We start from the raw sequence: 18082 nt of genomic DNA, 5'->3' as shown, positions 1-18082 counted from the left end.
TGGAGAAGCCACTTCAATATCTTTGTCAAGAAAACCCCAAATGGGGTCACAAACAGTTAGACACGAATTGAAATGACAGAACAACAACAACAGAAACTGTGTCTACTGGCTGACAGATAGTGGTCAACACAGCAGGGGAGCTTATGAGCTGTTCTCATATTAGGAGTATAAACCTTCAGGGTTACCCCTAGAACCTAGTCGTAAGAGGTACCTTCTGGGAATCCAACCCTTGAATGAGTGTACAAGATAGAGGTACAGCCCAGAAGGGTATTACATATATATGTATTGGAGACAAACAGGTCACCCCTGATGTCTGCTGGACCATGGATCACTTCTGGTGGGTCACACAGCCTCTGGTTTTACTTTTATTATCAACCTATCTACATGCATGTGTGTATGTATATACACACATATATATATACATACATATAAACACATACACATATACATATGTGTATACATCAATATGTCATCAACTCTTTTTAAAAAATTATTGTGGCATAATCCCACTTCAAAAACTTCCACTATCATTTCCTGTGGTACTTAATGCCTCAAACACTAAAAGGTTAAATGACTTGCCCAGGGTTACATAGCCAGTGTGTGTCAGAGAGGTAGATCCTGAGCCTAGCTCTCCAGCTCCAAGGCCATCCCTGTATCCACCATATCCTGTCTCTTCTTATGTATTTTCTCACTTATGTAAATGTTGCTCCTACCCCCTTGTAAAATGGTAACTTCTTGAGGGGAGGCACTGTTTTGACACTTGGTCTTTGTAGCATCAGCACCGAGCCGGGGCCCACGACATAGGAGCCTCCTAGACTGGATGCAGTTGGATCCCAGTCCCTCCACTTGACATCCTTTCTCTTCTTTCTGCTTCTCACTCTTCCTTCCCTTCCCTCCTCCTGGGAGCTCCCCTCTCACAGACTTCACAGAGATACAGAGACCAGAGTGTCTCCACAGGATTAATTTAGATGGTTTCCTACAGTGTTCACCTGGGTACAAATCAAGAAAGAGAGGAAATTCTAATCCTATTTCTCTGAAACTCTGTAATCTTCCCCAATCACTTAAATGGTGCCTGTGTGTCTAATTACAGGGCAGGCTAGGAGGAATGTGGCCCACTTTCCAGTTACCCCTAGGCAGAAGAGTTCTTTTGGCCCATCCTGTGGACCCCAGTCCCTGCCCAGGACACCTGCTGAAGCAATTCAGGAAGTTCAGACTTTGGGGGGAGAGTGGTCCCCTAAATCAAGCCCATCACCTCAAAAGGAGTTGTTCTACTTGGCCAACTGGAATGAATTTGGGGAGAATGAGTACCAGCTGTGTTTCTCTGCTGCTCAAAGGAGCATCTGACCGACTTAACACATCTAGAAATTCACTTCTTGATTTCTGTGTCTGCACAAACAGGGTCCCATGACATGGCACTCTGCTTTACTCCCACCACTGGGCAGATGACTCCCAAACCTACATCTCCAATTCTGCTCCTGCTTCCAAGCACCACACCCACATAACCCACAACTGGACAATTCTATCTAAACATTATCCCAATAATAAAGAGATGGCCTCTTAGGCCCCTTAGAATGGTTCTAATAATAAACATTGACTCAGGATCTGAGTTCAAATCCTGTTTTGGTAAGACGTTTACCACCTGAGTGGATTTAGAGAAGTCAGTTAAGTTACCTAGGCCTCAGTTTCTTATCTGTGAAAAATGTATATCCCCATTCAGCTCTAGGCCCATGATACTCTGATCTCCTGATAGGGTTCAGAACTGACCTGCCTCACCTTCCATTTTCATCCTTTCTATCCATGGCAATCCTGCCTTCCATGTTCCAGAATTTTGGGTTATCTTCAGCTTTTCTCTCTCCCTTACCTCATTCAAGTTGTCATCAGTCTCTACTGATTTCAGTTCTGGAAAAGCTCTGTCCTCCATCCCTTTTCCCTTCTCCTGGGGCCACCACCTGGCCAATGAGGCCTGTTAGACTCCTCACGGGTCTTCTCTGAATTCTCTCCCCTGCCATCAATCCTTTACTCCACTAATAGACTCACTCTCTTATGAGCTGAACTGGTCATGTCACTGCTCTGTTCACAAATTTTCAACAACACCCCATTGCCCACCAGGCTAAGTTTCGACTTCTTTGTTTAGCATTCGAGATCCTCCAAAATCCTTGGTCACCTAACTTCCCGACCATCTTTATAACTCTGTATGACTCTGTACTCCAGCCTACCTGGATGTACACTGCCCCTTAATATGCTCTGGATTTATCTTTGCTTCCCCTTTACCTAGAACACCCTTCCTCTCACCCTCAAAAGAGGCATTAAATATTTGCTGAACGAATGAATGAGTGAATGATTGAATAAATGAGAGTGAATGACACATAAGCAGACCAAAGACTTTGGTAGAACAGCAGGCATCTCCAAAACCTGGCCTGGCTCCCACTCCCAGCCCTTCTCTGGATCTCATGCTTTACCAAAGAAGTGTGACAGGAGCCGACATTCACACATTTAGTGATACACAGATTCCTGAAAGACTTGAGTTCCTGTGCTCATTAAAAGTCACAGGCAAAGAGGACAGAACTTAATCCTGTTAATGACTTCTGAGCAGAAACTGTGTGCCCTGCACTCTTCGAGGGCCCTCCTTCCAGACAACACCCCATTTGCTCAGGGGCCCAGTGGATTGTTTATCAATCCTTTCCAGGAGATTGAGCTGTTCCTGGGAGCTGGTGGCTTTGATGATGGATCGTGGGGAGTGTGTGTATGAAGTGCCAGGGGGTTGGAGGGCACAGGAGAACCAATCAGTTCTTCCATTATCTGGCATTGTTCTCTTTCTTCCTGTTGGTTCAGAACCAGGAGGTGAGTGTGTGGTTGGGGGAGGGGAGTTGTCAGCTGACTGCAGAGAGACTTCTCCAGGTGGGTTTGCTGTTTCATGAACTAGTGTTCCCCATCTAGTTAAGGGAACTGGATAAACACAGGGAAAGGAGGTGAAATTCTGAAAGCTGAGGCAGAAATTCCAAGAAAGAATTCCCCTGTCCTTTGGTCCGTCAATCAACAGGCATTTATTCCAAGCCTTCTGTGTCTCCGGAACTGTGTTAAACAATTCTTGTCATTTCGGAGCCTCAGTACCCTCATCTGTAAAATAGACTAGGTGATCTTCAAAGTCACTTCCAGGACTTTCTGCGAGGTGCTTTAGTCAGTAAAGACAGGCCCTCCATTCAGGTTACAGAGATTTTTTTTCACACATGATTATCATTTGAAATTCAAGATAATTCCTGTGAAACAGTCTCTGCAGATGTTAGCTGCGCTTTACCGGTCACTAAGAAGTGTCTGGAGTGAGATATGAACCCACGTCTTCCCGATTCTAAGTCCAGCACTCTCCCCATTCACTAGGAAGCTGCTGAGAAAAGGAACTTCTGAGAGATTAGCTGATTTGCCTAAGGCCACAGACTTGGGACGTCCAAAGAGAACCCTGGTCTTCCAAAACCAGCGATAAATCCGTGCTACCTCTCATAAAGTCAAGGACTTAAAACTAAAAACGATAAGGTATTTGGAGTCAAGGAATTCCACGTCACAGATCATTCAACAACCAGAACATAATCGATTTCTCCCCCGCCTGGCAGAGAACCTTGAACACAATAGGCATTCAGTAAATGCTGAGTCAGATTGAATTCAATCTCTTTTCGGGGATCGTGAACCCGCTTCTTGTTTAGTCTCTCTCCATGACTCTATGGACCATACTGTCCATGGGGTTTTCTTGGCAACGATAGTGGAGTGGTTTACCATTTCCTTCTCCGGTGGATTAAGGGAAATAGAGGTTAAGTGACTTACTCAGGGTCACAGAACTGGATGTCTGAGGTACGATTTGAACTCAGATGTTCCTGATTCCAGAACCTATCCACTGAGCCACCTACCCTACCCCTTCCCCTCGCCCCCAGGACCTAGGCTCTTGGGCAAATCTTTCCCCTTCCCTGTGCCTCAGTTTCCTTATTGTAAAATAACAGACTGATCTGAAAAACCTCTGAGGTTTTTTTTTTCCATGACTAAACCTATGATCCCATCAACTACATCTAGGACCAGCTAAAGTAGTGCTCATGAAAAGGTTTTGTTCAGTTGAACAGAATTGAAGGCCTACTATGCGCAAGGCATTTTGCTAGGCGCTGCCAGTGTTTCTATCCCGTGTGGTGAAGGAACAATGACCTGGAATTTTCTAACTCTCGGTTCCTTTCTGCTGTTATTTCCATAAAACGACTGGAACAGAAATGCCTGGCACTTGCCAATTATTGCCGGGGGAGGGAGGCTGACACAGCGACTAAAAGCCGGGGGGTCTGTGGCCACCTGCTGAAGATTCCTTAGCTGAAGGCTTACTCTCTGCCCAGGGCCTGGGACTGGTTTCCCTTGTAGTCCCACGGCGCCCGCAGTCATTAATCATTGCCCTGGTTCGGGGGCAAACATTCTGCACGCAGAGAAAAGGAACGGCAGGGTTGGTCCTCTAAGAGGCTGCCTCTTTAAAGGGACGGGTCTGGAAGAGAAGGCACGCCCCCAATCTCATTACTACTAAGGAGGCCCCTGAATATTGAGGAGGTGGGGGTGTGGCAACCAAGCCTAGCTGGCGGAGCTTGGGTTTCCCGGCTTTGGAGACAGGGAAAGTGACAGTAGAGTGCGGAGGGGAGAAACGCACCGAGGGAGCGGGAGAGGAGAAAGCTCGCTCGGCTCCCACCCAGTCCCGGGGGAGTCCGCAGCTCCCCCGTTCCCGGCTCCCGCCCAGCCCCTGGGAGGGGCGGGAGCCCCCACTTCTCTGGCCCCAGCCTCTCCTTATGGAATCTCGCTTTGCCCGGGGTGGAGGAGAGATGCCCACCGTGCGCCGGGAGCCCCGCTGCCCTGCCGGAGGCTCACGGATGCCCTGAGCCCACACTCCGGCTGCACCGCTGTCGCCGTCGCCCCCGGCCAGACGAGGCTCCAAGATCGCCGGGGGCTTGCCGGAGAGCTGCCAGCCCGAAGGCGAGCTTGGTGGCCTGGACGCCCCCAGCGCTGGACTGACTGAGCCGGGCAGCAAAGGGGGTGTTCTGCCCGCGCCACCTCCTGGGAGCCCCCGAGCCAGACACCATGGACGCCGTGTTAGAGCCCTTCCCAGCAGACAGGCTCTTCCCCGGCTCCAGTTTTCTGGACCTGGGCGATCTCAATGAGGCGGATTTCCTGAGCAATGCGGTAAGAAAGGCCAGGGGTCCGCGCCCAGCGGTCACTCGTGTCCCCAGCTGCTGAGCGCGCGCGCACAAGCACACACACACATACATACACACACACACTCACGCACACACACAAGCACACACACACGCATGCATACACACGCACACACACACATACATACACACACACACTCACGCACACACACAAGCACACACACGCGCACACACACACACACATACATACACACACGCACACACACATACACACACGCGCAGACACACACGCACACACACGCACACACCACGGAGGCAGGCAAAGGACCCAACTCTAACCCCCTGGCACGGTCTGGCGTCCCCCGGGATACAGCAGCTGCGACCCTGTGCGGGGGTCAGCCCCAGCGAGGGAGGGGCGGGAGGAGTGGGTGTAGTATTTAGATCCCGAGTGGAAGAATGAGGTGACCCAAGGAAGAGGGCTGGGGTAGGAGCGAAGCAGAACCAGAGCCCAGAGTCGCCCTCGGGGTCAGCTCGTTGGCGCTTAGCCTCCTTCCGTGACATGTCACCCACTCCAGCCCTTTGGCCGGTCATGAAGGCACGATGCTGGCAGTGGAAACAATGGCAGCCCTGGGAGGGGGCAGTTGTGCCCCTCTCCCTCACTCCCCGCCCCCCCCCTTGGAACCTGGTTTCCTTTCAAGGCCAGCTGGCCTAGAACCCGGACTCCGAGAGACTGAGATCTAACCGCTGCCCCAGCTCCAGCTCTAGCCCCCGGGTGTCTTCTGAGCTTGCATTTCTACCTAGCTCCGGGGAGTCTTCTGTAGCTTCTGAGGGAGGAGAGGGTAGAAAGTCTCTCTTGGCAATAGGGTCATTCTGACTCGAGGAAAGAAACTCGGATGATTCCCCTTTCCTCCCCCCTGTCCCTGTCCCCCCACTCCCCCTTTTTGTTCCCGAGAGCAAAGGGTGCAGTCTGATCTTGGGGGAAGATGGGAGGGGGTAGTCTGCCGAAAGCCAGAGAAAGCCTGAGCCTGGCGCCCCTTCGGGGACACAACCTGGATCGACGCCAGACCAGGCGTTCAGGAGATGTTGCCGACTCCCCACCAACCTAAGGCAAAATATCAAGAGAGACCCTCAGCAGAGAGCTCAGGGACCAGCCCTGCACTCCCCACCTTTGTAAGAATAGGTTAGCAATGGGCAGAGAAAGCTGGCATTCTCTCTTCTCTCCCCACCCCACCCCCCCAAGGAAATGTGTCCTCCCTCCAGCAGGCTCAGCCCCAAGGCCCTGATGGTGAATGGAGGGGGATGGGGGCAGGGAGTGCACTCAGTCACGGGAGAAAATATTTGGCTTTGGAGGGATCTGCCCAGTTGAAATTTCAGGACCCTGTGTGGCTTGGAGGTATGCCTGTGGTTTGGAAGTAAGTCCAGACAGGCTCCCAGCAGGTTAATTCATCCAAGGGCCAAGTTCCCCTGGGTCCTTCAGGCCACCCAGGCCTTTCTCAGGACCCAACCATCCTAGGTGCAAAGTCAGCAGTTAGACTCTGAGAACTTTGCCAGAAAAAAGCGGAGAGCTCAGTACCCCGATATGTTAGGGGTAATCTCATCCTGCACCCTCTACCACCAGGGATTGTCTCGTTACAGAAGAGAAAAGTGAGGCTGCTAATAGGGTATTGACCAGATTGTAAATGGCCTCATTAAACAGTAAGCCCTTTGAGGGTGGGGATCATGCCTTATGTATCTTTGTTAGCCTACAAAGCACCAGCATAGGTCCTCAATCAATGTTAGTGGAATGCGTGAATGCATGAATGAGTGAATGAATGAATGAATCTGCAGAGGTATGAGTGGCAGAGGACCAGCTTTTAAATCAGGGGAACTGAGTTTTAGTCTTAATTCTGTTACCATCTGTACGACCTCACTTTAAAGTCACTTTAATCTCCCTATACCTCAGTTTCTCCATCTGCAAAATGAAAGTGGAGAAGTCAAATCAGATTATTTCTAAGGCGCCTTCCATTTTCAAGTTTATGAGAGGGTCTTCTGCTCATGAGAAAAAGAGGCAAGGCAGCCTAGTCCCATACTGTAAATCAATTGACGTCTAACACAAGTCTGAGAAACACAAAGGGGATGTGTGGCCTCTCTGCTTGTGATTTATCCAAAATAATAAATCCTGGCATTTATATAGCCCTTTGAGATTTGCAAAATGCTTTTCTTATGTTATCTCGTTAAATCCTGACAATTCCCCCAAGACAGGTTCTGTTATTTCCCCCACTTTATAGATGGGAAAACTGAGGCTCAGGGAGATGAAGTGACTTGGTGGTCTAAGTTGTTAAAGTAGTAAGTAGCAGTCACCCGCATGGGACCAGATAGCTAGTAAATGTCTAAGTTGGAATTAGAATCCAGAGCTGGCTGATTTCTAGTTCACTGCACTGGCCACTCTACGTCTGGGGAGAAGCCAAGTGCCCAGGTGCCCAGTCAGTCACTTGTAGTGTTTCTTCATGTTGTCATCTCAATGGGAAGGTCTCTCCTCCCGGTAAGGGTGGGGCGGTCTCTGGGGATGAGCTCTGTGTTAGACAAGGGGTTTCCAGGGGCTCTGGCCACTGCTGCTCCTTGGACAACCTGGAAAAAAAAATATTCTCGCCACTTTCCCTCTGAATTCTTGGGGCCATGCCTGGATTAGCTGAATTCCTACATCCTTTGCAGTTCTAATTCTCTCTCAGTCTACTCGCCTTGAGGTAACCAGTTTTGATCCTAGCTTCCCAGCACAACCCTGAGATGAATGGAGAGGTTGAGGGAGTGGGGATTCACCTTGCTGCAGCCAGGCACTGACAACCTTCTCAACGCGAATAGGAAGGTGGGGAGGCTCCCGGCTCTGCCCCTGAATTGTAACTTTTTTCTGAATAAACTCAGCAGACTCATCCAGCTCCCCATTCAGACCTTCACCCCCAGCTACTCAGCTGGGTCACAGCCCAGCCACAGTGGATAGGTTCACGGGGTCAGATAGTGGTGTCCGGGGGCAGTGACTCCATCAAGGGAGAAGTTCAGGCTGGTAAGGAGCCTTTGTTCTGGGGTAGCCCAGAGTCACACCTGGGCATGGTCCAACAGGCTTGCTGGGAGAAGATTCAGAAGGTTCAGAGATGAAGTGTAGCAGGGGATGACATCTGAGGGAAGGAAGAGAAACCTTGGCATAGTGAACACAGTATCAGACTGACAGTAAGGACAGTTGGATTCTAGATCCTAACTCTGCCAATAACTAGTTATTAACCCTTGGGCAAGACATTTCTGGGCCTCAGTCTCCCCATCTGGGAAATTGGGTGAAAGAACACCTGACCTGATGTCTTACAGGGTTATTGTGAGGACTGGAAGTCCAATATAAATAGAAGACATAGCTGCCTTTGCTTCCCCACTCCAGTACTTCGTTTTTTCATCTGTAAAATGAGAATAATAAGGGAATCTGCATTTATATAGTGCCTATTATGTTCCAGGCACTGTGCTAAGTGCTTTAAAAAAATATATTATCTCATTTGATCCTCACAGCAACCCTGCAAGGTAGTTGCTCTGTTATAATGGCACCTTACTATTACAATGGGCTGTTGTGAATAGTAAAAATTAGAATATATAAATAAAAATTAACACACACAAAGCACTTCCCAAACCTTAAATAGACCTGTGATGTCATTGGATGGGAACCTCCCAGGGGAGGAAACTCCTTCTACTGATGCAGGTTGGCACCTTCTTTGCAACTTTGTGTCTTAGAGAGTTGGTAGGGCCATTGGGAGATTAGGTGACTTGTCTCCATGGTCATACAGAGAAAAAACTTGTCTTTGTTACTCCAAGGTCTGTTCTTTATCCACTCGGTCAAACTGACTCTGCAAACCTTAGGTTCTGTCTAAGTGCTAGTTCTTATTACGCCTCCCCCATTCCAGTCCTCAGTTTCCTTATCTGTAAAATGGCAATATGACATCTGGGCATTCTATTGATTCTTTCTACTGAGAAGTCCCCTTCCTCTTCTCCCAGGACCTCAATGATCTAGAAGGGACCTCAGGCCCTGCATTTTACAAAGGAGGAAACTGAGACCCAAAGAGGGTTAGCTGTCTTGACCAAAGTGGTGCAGGAATAAGCAACGGATGGGATTAGAATCTGTTTCCCACAGCCAGAGTCCTTTCCTGCTATAACAACTGCAAATACCTTTGAAGGAAAGGAGAAAAGAATTTCCGTTGAGTGAAAGTGTAGAGAAAGACTGTCTGTCAGCTCTTATGTTGAAATAAGGAAAACTGGAGAGCAGGGTATTAACTGACTGTTTTGAAAATAAAAGGAAAGAAAAGGAAAGAAGGAAGGAAGGAAGGAAGGAAGGAAGGAAGGAAGGAAGGAAGGAAGGAAGGGAGGGACGGAGGGAGGGAGGAAGGAAGAAAAAATAGAAGCTGGTCTGTCTCCTTTGCTGAGGAATCATGGTCTCCTCTCCCTTCCCTGCACCTCCCCAAAACCCAGTGGTGAAAGCCCCAGGAATACAGCCTTCCTCGACATCCCCTATTCTCCATAGGCAATTGGAAGATTACAGGAGAAAACTTGGGTACCTGTGAGTAGGACTAGGGAGGGATCTGAGGGAGAATGGATTAGGTATCTCTTCTGTGGCAGAGACTAGATCTTTGGGCCTCTCCACCCCTCCGTGCTTAGGGTGTCTGACTAGGGAAAGTAGGGGTGAACAGACCTGGGACCTCCCCCAGATCCAAAAAGGAACCTTCCAATCCAGGAAATGGCTCTTCTGATCTGGGAGGGGCCCCAGATGGGACAGTGGGAAGGTGGGGTGGGGGACTAACTGGAGTGAAAGCTGTTGTCTTAGAGGGGAGCAGCAGGAAGCTGCCAGTGAGGATGTTTACATAGCAAACTCATTAACTTCCCAACAGATGGGGGAGGTGGGGGATATAAGGGTCAGAGGTATCAGGATTCAGTCCAGGAAAAGGGAGCGAGTGCTTGAGTCTGGTCCGAGTACCCTTCATTTCCCTCCTGCCTGGGCCTTCTGGGAAAACTAAAAGAGCAAGGGAGTACCCTTGTCCCCAACCCCCAAACTGACAATGGAAAGTTTTGGGGACTTGAGAAATCAGTGAGGTGTAGGGTGCTCCTATTAAAATATGGGCTCTCATAGAAGAGAGGTACCTAACTGAGGTACCTGAGACCCTGTCTGAAGCCTTTAGATAGGAGATCAAAATTCTGAGGTTTCCCGCTGGGGTTTGAGCTAAGGTAACTCCCACCTAGAATTTAGGATTTGGGTGTTGGGCTGTTTCTTGACTTTGAATGCTCCTTCCCCAGGTCCCTAGGCCAAATAGGATGATGTAGCTAGCAAGTGGAAAAACTCAGACTCTGGGTTCCATATACGAGGCTCTGCTCCCCAGTTGTAGACTCCCCACAATCACACACCTTCTAGATGAGCAGTCCCTTCTTGTGGAATAGTGTCATTAATCTTGGAGCTGTTCTCAGTGGTGGAGATGGAATTGACTTGAACCATGAACACTTTTAGACCCAAATCCCCCTTGGAAGCAAGGGGAGACCCAAGGGTCATCCAAATTCATTCATTCACCTATTCAATAAAGATTTATCAAAGGTCCAATATTATCCCGTTGTGCTGAGGTAGGGCTGGGGTGGGGCGGGGGAGAGATACTAATCAGGGAGTTAAGACAAGATTGATGATAATTACAGGGTGTCCCCAAAGTCTTTAGCTTAAGCCAAGGCACTAAAACTTTTAGGACATTGTATTGTACAACCATGTGTGGTCAAGGGGAAATAGCAATGAATTTAATAGTCCTGAACCTCCCAAGAGTCACCAGACTTGAGTTGGAATGTTGGCTCTGCCATGTGCTAATTACCTTAGGTAAGACACAACTTGTCTGGGCCTCAGTTTCCTTCTCTGTAAAATGAATGGGGTAGACTAGATCATCTTTGAGGTCCCTTCCAGCTCCATACTGATGTTCCTGATACAAAATGGTTGATCTGAATTTGGGTTCGTTTTGAGGCTGGGGAACTTCTGCAGAGCTTGATCTGTGACTCTGGCCTCTGTTACCCCTGAGCCATTAAACACAGCCCTCAGAGCTTGCAGCACCAAGCTCTTTCCCTTTTCTGGGACATTCTGAGGTACAGTCCGCTTGGACCTCCCTACTTCGGTCTGGGAACAATCCGTGGGGTAGGAATAAGAGGCCAGGGCCCCAGAAAAGAGAACTTTGAGGATGTTTCAAGACTTTCCAGAGAGGGCTGGCCTTCTCTAGATACAGAGTGAGGTCTTGGCTTTCAGTGTCCAAGTTATACTGGGATTACTGCATTAGAGAGAGCCTGTCAGTGAAGTCACCTGGTCCCACTGCTTTCAGAAGGACCCTTTGGTTACCCAGGACAGACTGGGGCTCTTAATCTCACATCCATTTGGTTTATATCTTCCTTCTTTGCCTTATTGAGACCAGATTTCTCTTTGTACTCCCACCTCAAACTGCAGCAGTGATACTCTGGGCCTATAGTCTCAACCTGGAATGTCTGTATTTCAGCCGTGAGAGTTGGCCCAGAGTAGAGAATTTATCTGACTAAGGGTCCCAACGCCCGAAAAAGTGGTGAGGATCCGCCCAGGATATTTCTCTTATCTTCCTGCACTTGGCCCACCACGAGTCAGTAGCAGGGCACTCAGGCTGTAGGCTTGCAGGATCATGGGGTACTCCCTACCTGATGCCTATCTGCACAGTGTGAGGCAGCATTGATAAATCATGCTGGGTTTGGGGTTGGGGGACCTGAGTTTGAATCCTGACTAATTGTGTGACCCCAGACAAATTATTTGACCTCTCTGGTGCCTGCTTCCTTCACCTATAAAAGGAGGGGATTGGATTAGATGGGGAAGGTCCCTTGCAGCCCTATAGTCATTCTCCTAATGGTTTAGAAGGCCTATGTGTAAGCTCTTAGTGAAGGAGAACCCTTGGAGATGGTCTCATGACATTAATTCCAAGATGCTGTGAGCCAAGACTCCTGGAATACTGGGACTGCCCTGACCCTGTTCCTGGCCCCACCTTCATTCCAGGTACAGTCCAGACAGTCGGCATTAGTACGTCTAGGGGAGCCAGGAGGCAGGATGTTATAGTGGCAAGGATCCAAAGTCACAAGACCTGGATTCAAATCCTGACTGCCATTAACTGCCCTTCTGATCCTGGGCAAGTCATTTAACTTTGTGGGCCTTCATTCCATGCATCTCTGGAGGTGGATTAGCCATTGTCTAAGGATCTGTCCAGCTCCATATTAGACAATCTTGTGATCTGGTGATATGGAATGCATTCATCATAACACACACACACACACACACACACACACACACATACACACACACACACACACACAGGTGAGCATCCCTTTCATCCACATCTATTCCTCCCTGAAAAGAGCTGGAACTCCATTCCCCCAATGGAAAGAACTCCCCATGATCTTTGCCCGGCCCCTCATGCTGATGCTCTTTCCCCTAAAAATATTACTGTTTATAACATTGCATAGGGACATGGAGGGAGGGGGCAAGGGAGGAATGTTAGAATCTAGAATCCTTAGATGCCATATAGTCATTTTACACATAGGGAAACTGAGGAATGGAGAAGGGAAATCATAGTAATAGCTAGCACTTACACAGGGCCCTAAGGTTTGCAAAGTGTAGCCCCCATGGGCCATTGTGGACAGATAGGCTGGGATGAGTGTCAGTGCCTGAGTTGGGCTGGGGTAAATGGGCAAAGGAGGCCAAGAGAGTCAAGGAGACTGGAAGGGCCTGCCAGATGGAGTACAAGCTATGACATTCAGATAGAATGTGTCAAAGGAACATTCTGTAAAGCCTCTGTTCTTGGATTTCAAAGCCCTCAGTTCCCATTGCTTGGCCACAGTTTCTGTCCAACGACACCGACATGGTAACAAGACGAAGTTCAGTGTACCTGTCCAAGAAGCCACCTCAGTTGGACAGTCCCAGGACACAGACCCTTTGGAAAGTTTTCCTGCTCTGGGAACACACTCTAGAAATTTTTGGGCCTGTCTCTGCAAGGTAGCCATTAGGGGGATGAAAAGAGGGCTCTAGCTAGAGAACCCCCCCCTCCCCAAAACAAAACAAAACAAATTCTGTCCTCTGGTGAATAGTTTGGGTCCTGGCTGAGACAGAGATGCCAACCTTGGAGAGACTTTGTGTCCTCTGCCACTCATAATAACCAGATTGACTGTTTACATGAAAGCACATTTGCATAGCATTTTAAAGTTTGCGAAGTTCATTCCTTATGACACTCTGTGGAGTAGGAGTGCTGGGGTTGTTATCCCCACTTTAGAGAAAACTGAAGTCATTTGCCACAGTTTAAACAGTTAGCAAGTGTTTGAGGGAGGATTCAAACCCAGACTTTTCAACCCCAGAGCTAGAACTCTTAAGAAAAGGAGTATGAATGAGTAGTGATTTGGGAGTTAAAGGGCTAAGATTAGAATCTCACCTCTGTCACCTGTCTAAGTCACCTTTGCACTCTGGGCCTCAGTTTTCCCATCTGTAGAATGAAGAGGTTAGAGTCAGAGATGTCCGCTGAGGTCCCTTCCAATCCTACAAGTCTAAGTCCTAGAAACTATGCCATAATGTAGCTATGTCTCCAAGGTCAGGGCTACGGTCTGCTCAGCAACCCTGTTGAGCTGAAACAAAAGACTAAGGGACTTTAGGAAGCTTCAGGCCCTGATGCCAGCTACCCCTGCATGGGGCCAACGAAAAGAAGGGACCTCCTAGCCTCTATGCCTCAAGGCTGTCATCTCAAAAGGCAGACTTGCTATCTGAGTGACCTTGGGTGAGTCCCTTGCCTCTCTGGGTTTTAGTTTCCCATAAAAGCTGGGGATTGGACTAGCTCTAAATTCTATACTTTTATGGTCTGATTTTTACTTCCCTTTGAAAGTTTTGGGGTGACCCACTCCCCTCTAAAGAATGTGAGGGTTGCTTTGCCTTGATCTCAGACCTCAGGGTCTCTGTTAAATATTATATAATTATGATCCCTGGTGAGCCCTTTGTGGAGGATGGTCATAGGTCATAGATCCAGTTGGAAGGGTCCTTAGAGATGTCCCCTGCCTTCTTGTGGAGGGACCCCCGAATTCAGCCCTGGATCTGACCTTGCCAAGGAACAAAGCATTTCCAGGCTCATTATGAACACTAAGGACCCAAACTTCAATCTGACCCCAGTTTCCCTCTCTCCCCCGCCATCCCCCCCATCATTTCATTTGACTTCCCATGAGGGGCCAAGAGCACAGTGTCCCCACCAGCTAGTCCCATCTCAAAAGATCAGAGCCTACTTAGGCACTGAAAGCCAGCCCAAGAAGATGAGACCAATTGCAACTCCCTTGGAAGGCCACTCCCTCCTATAAGGTTCTGGGAGAATTCAGGGGGATAGGGGTGCTAAGTGGGGCATGAGGATGAACCCCAGCCTGAACAGTCCACTGATAGGAAGGAGCCAGCCTTCCCTCTGTGCCCAATCCCCAGCTTCCCTCCCTCCACCATGTTTCTGGCCTCTCTGTTGATGGACTTATGGCTTCAGTACCAAGAGTTCTGTGGGAGAGGCAGAACCGTGGGCCTAGGAGGGTCCCTTCCCCTTGCCACTCAGGACCTAGGATTCAGACTTTCTGTCTGAGCCAATCACAGTCCTATTCGGAAACCTCACAGCTGCTCGGGCCACCCAGCTGATGGGGAAGGTTTTCCTTGACCTGTTCTTATCAGTCTCCCATCCAAGGCAGGAGGGCTGGGCCTGGACTTTCTGCTGGCTGGGTCTGGATCCTTAGCTTTGGAAAGGACAAGAGGCCCTTCTTCGCCCTCTGCTCCTTCCAAAGCCAGAATTCTTCTTCCCAGAGCTGGAAATCAGTTCCACATTAGGGTAATCATATTAACTATCTTCTTTGGACTTCACACACACACACACCCCTCCCTCAGACTGTGCTCTCTGTCCCAGGCCCCACCCCTGCCCCTCACTCCAGGGCTGCTTCCAAAGTGGTGTTCCCTGGCAGAGACAGGCCAGTTTTTGTTTTTTAGTATCCTTTCAGGGGCTGGGTGGGGGCTGTCCTGTATAAGATTGACTTTTTACTCCGGTCTTTTGCCAAAAAGAGATGAAAGAGAAAAGAATATGGGGGCGGGGTGGGGGGAGGAGGGGAGGAATGAGCGTGTGAGGGGCTGGAGAAGAGTGGAAGGTGACGGAGGTAGAGCTCTGCACTCAGCACATTCCTGAGACATCTGGAGCAGCTGGAAGGGCCCCAGCTGGAGGGGCTTGACGGCTTCTCTGCTCTGTGATGTCAGGCTTAGCTCTAAGTTCCCCTGGCCTGGGGTCTGCTCTTGGGGGCACCTGGGCCTTCACACCACAGGGCCCTTCCAGTCTCTAGCCAAGGAGAGGACTGGGGAGGACTTTCCAGTCTGCTTGGGAGAAGGGAGTGGCTTACAGGACAGGGTGACCCCATGAGCAGATGTGGTTTTTTGTGAAGGCGGGCGGGAGTGGGGGGAGGGGAGACCAGAAAAAGAGGAGGGGGAAGAAACAAGCAATCGCTGGAGCCCCTGAAATGTGTTCCCTGGGGGCTGCCATCCTGTAATAGGATCTTAGCTGCAGAGTGGGAAGGGACAGCAGAGTCCATCATCTCCAGCCCTTTCCTTTTATAGATAAGGAAACTGAGTCCCAGAAGGGTTAAGTGATCGCCCAGGGGCTCAGAGCTAGTAAGCATCTGAGGCCAGATTTGAAGTCAGGTCTTACTGACTCCAGGCCCAGCACCTCATCCATGTCTAAATGGTCCTGCCTGGTTGGGGGTGGGGGGAGAAGATAGTCCTGACTTGGGTGGGAAAGTCAGACCCTAGTTTCTCAACTGACCCCCACAGCCTCTCAATTCTGTATCTCTATGCTAGGAGATGGAACTCTGGCCAGTCCAGGGTGGAAGAGCTCTTGGCCAGGGTTCTAGGTTCTACAGCATTACAACAAAGAGGGGGTGGAAGCAGAAGCTAGAATGGGATCTTCTTTCCTTGGGCTCCCCTACTCCATGTTCCTCAGGGCTTAGGGAAAGAAGGCAAGGTCAGGCCAGCCGGGATTCAGGGCCCATCCCCAGGGGCCCCAGCTCTCACACCTCCCCCAGGGGCGAGCCACCGAAATAGACCAGCTCCCCAGCATACGGCTCTTTCCAAAAATAAAACCTGAGGAAAATTCAAACGGGGCCACTGACCTCTCTGGAAGCAGGAATGGATTGCTCGCCGAGGGGAGGGAAGAGGCCAAGGGAATTCCAGCCAGAACCCTGGAGCCCGGCCTGTCGGTTGCAACCCAATGAGCTCCTTCCAACTGGCCCTGAGCCCAGGGAAACAGCAACCCACATCCCTGAGTGCTGCTAAAGCTCCATTCACACCCTCTCTGAGGCAGTTGGGCCCAGAGTGAGCAGAAAAGGGGCCCCAGGGAGCTGAGTGCAAGAGGCAAACAAAGCTGCAGCTGACCAGAACAAGGCAGAGAGATAGAGAGGAGAGGGTGGCCTGAGGAAAGAGAGACCAGAAGAACCAGCTCAGCAGGCCTGGGGGAAGCTATGGGGGAGAAGGAAACAGACCAGACCAGATGAATGGAAGCCCTGCCCAGTGCCTAGGCAGGTTGGATGTGAGCAAGGAACAAGGGGCAGGAATCCCCAGGAGCCAAGGCCACCAGGCTGACTTTCATGGGCTCCATCATCTGCCCTCCATCTTCCTCCACCTGAAAATGTATCCAAAATGTAACCCTGATGCCCATGCCCTAGCATAAACAATACTGCCCACCTCATGGAGCTGTCTGAACTTAGATGACATAAAAACTTTTATCACTTCACATGGGAGGAAACTGAGGGAAACCTGATCAGAAAGCCTTCCTTAGGATCACTAAATCTCCAAATTAGTATGACCTCGGGGTACAGCCAGCCGAAAATGTCGTACTCCTGAACAAGAATTTTCCATGTAATTAATACTAATATTAATGCACTTTGAAGTTAGCAAAACACTTAACATTGTCTCACTAAAGCCTCACTGCAACCCTGGTGGGTAGGTATCATGGGTATCAAGATCATCCCCATTTTACAGATGAGGAAAGTGCAGGTCAGAGATAAGAGACTTGCCTATGGTCACGCAGGTGGGATTTGAACCCATGTGTTGGTGGCTTCAATTTTGAACTGTAAATACTGCATCAGACCAACTTTTGGCCATTGTAGCCCCAGCCCTTGGCAGAGCACTTAGCACACAGTAGGTACTGAATAAATGCTTTGTTGATTGATTGACTGACAAACGTACCCAACAAACTGGAGATACCGCTTGAGCTATCTTTTTCATCTGGCTAATGTGGGAATTTGCTTTGCCCACTGCATATTTTTCACAAGGGGTCTGGTTTTTCTTTTTCTTGTCAAGAAGAAGAGAAGGTGGGTGGGAGAAAAAAATTAATGCTTGTTAATTGAAAAAGAAAAATGACAAAAAAATTCCATTAAAAGATAGCCCATCCAATAAGCTGTCATCAGCGTGGTCTGCCTGTGCCTGCAGGTCTCTAGTGAGAGGGAGCTCACTGCCTCCCAAGGCATCGCCGTTGTTCCATTGTGGCTCATGAGGAAGTTTTTCCTTACATTGAGCCTAAACCAGCCTCTCTGAAGCTTCCGTCTGTCGCTCCTCCTTAGTGACCTGGCCTCAACTCTGTTGGGGCGGCATTGCTGCCAAGGCTCACCTAGTCTGCTCTCTGGGATGTCTACGGAAAGGGGAGGGCCCTTGGGCTGTCCAGAGAAGCTGATTGGATGTCCAGGGTCAGGCTGGGGGGATCTGGCTTCACCCCACTGAAACATGGAGCCAAGGAAGCAGACAGAGAGAGAGAAATGGGGCCTCAGAAAGCAAGTGACTGAGCAAGTACTTAAATAGACCAAGGCCATGTTGGGGATAGAGCCCCTTCCCATGCTGGAGAGAC

General features: G+C 49.5%; 1 protein-coding gene and 1 long non-coding RNA gene across 2 annotated transcripts in view; one reads left to right on the top strand and one right to left on the bottom strand.

The window, feature by feature from the left end:
- The first annotated feature begins 4598 nt into the window (after positions 1–4598).
- CREB3L1 (cAMP responsive element binding protein 3 like 1) overlaps positions 4599–18082 on the top strand; it is a 51595-nt gene continuing 38111 nt past the window's right edge. Inside the window, exon 1 of the mRNA XM_072617685.1 lies at positions 4599–5190. Coding sequence (XP_072473786.1) covers positions 5089–5190 — 102 coding nt within the window. The 5' untranslated portion in view covers positions 4599–5088. The remainder of the gene's footprint in view (positions 5191–18082) is intronic.
- Positions 6993–16912, bottom strand: LOC140509783 (uncharacterized). Its single transcript, XR_011968916.1, has 3 exons — positions 16353–16912; positions 13622–13672; positions 6993–8311 (listed from the first exon to the last, which is right to left on the bottom strand). It is a non-coding gene; the product is annotated as an uncharacterized lncRNA (long non-coding RNA).

Source organism: Notamacropus eugenii, chromosome 6 (genome assembly GCF_028372415.1).
Source record: "Notamacropus eugenii isolate mMacEug1 chromosome 6, mMacEug1.pri_v2, whole genome shotgun sequence".
In the NCBI taxonomy this organism is placed as follows: Eukaryota; Metazoa; Chordata; class Mammalia; order Diprotodontia; family Macropodidae; genus Notamacropus; species Notamacropus eugenii.
Note: the sequence above shows the minus strand (reverse complement) of the source record. Positions and strands in the feature narration are given on the sequence as shown.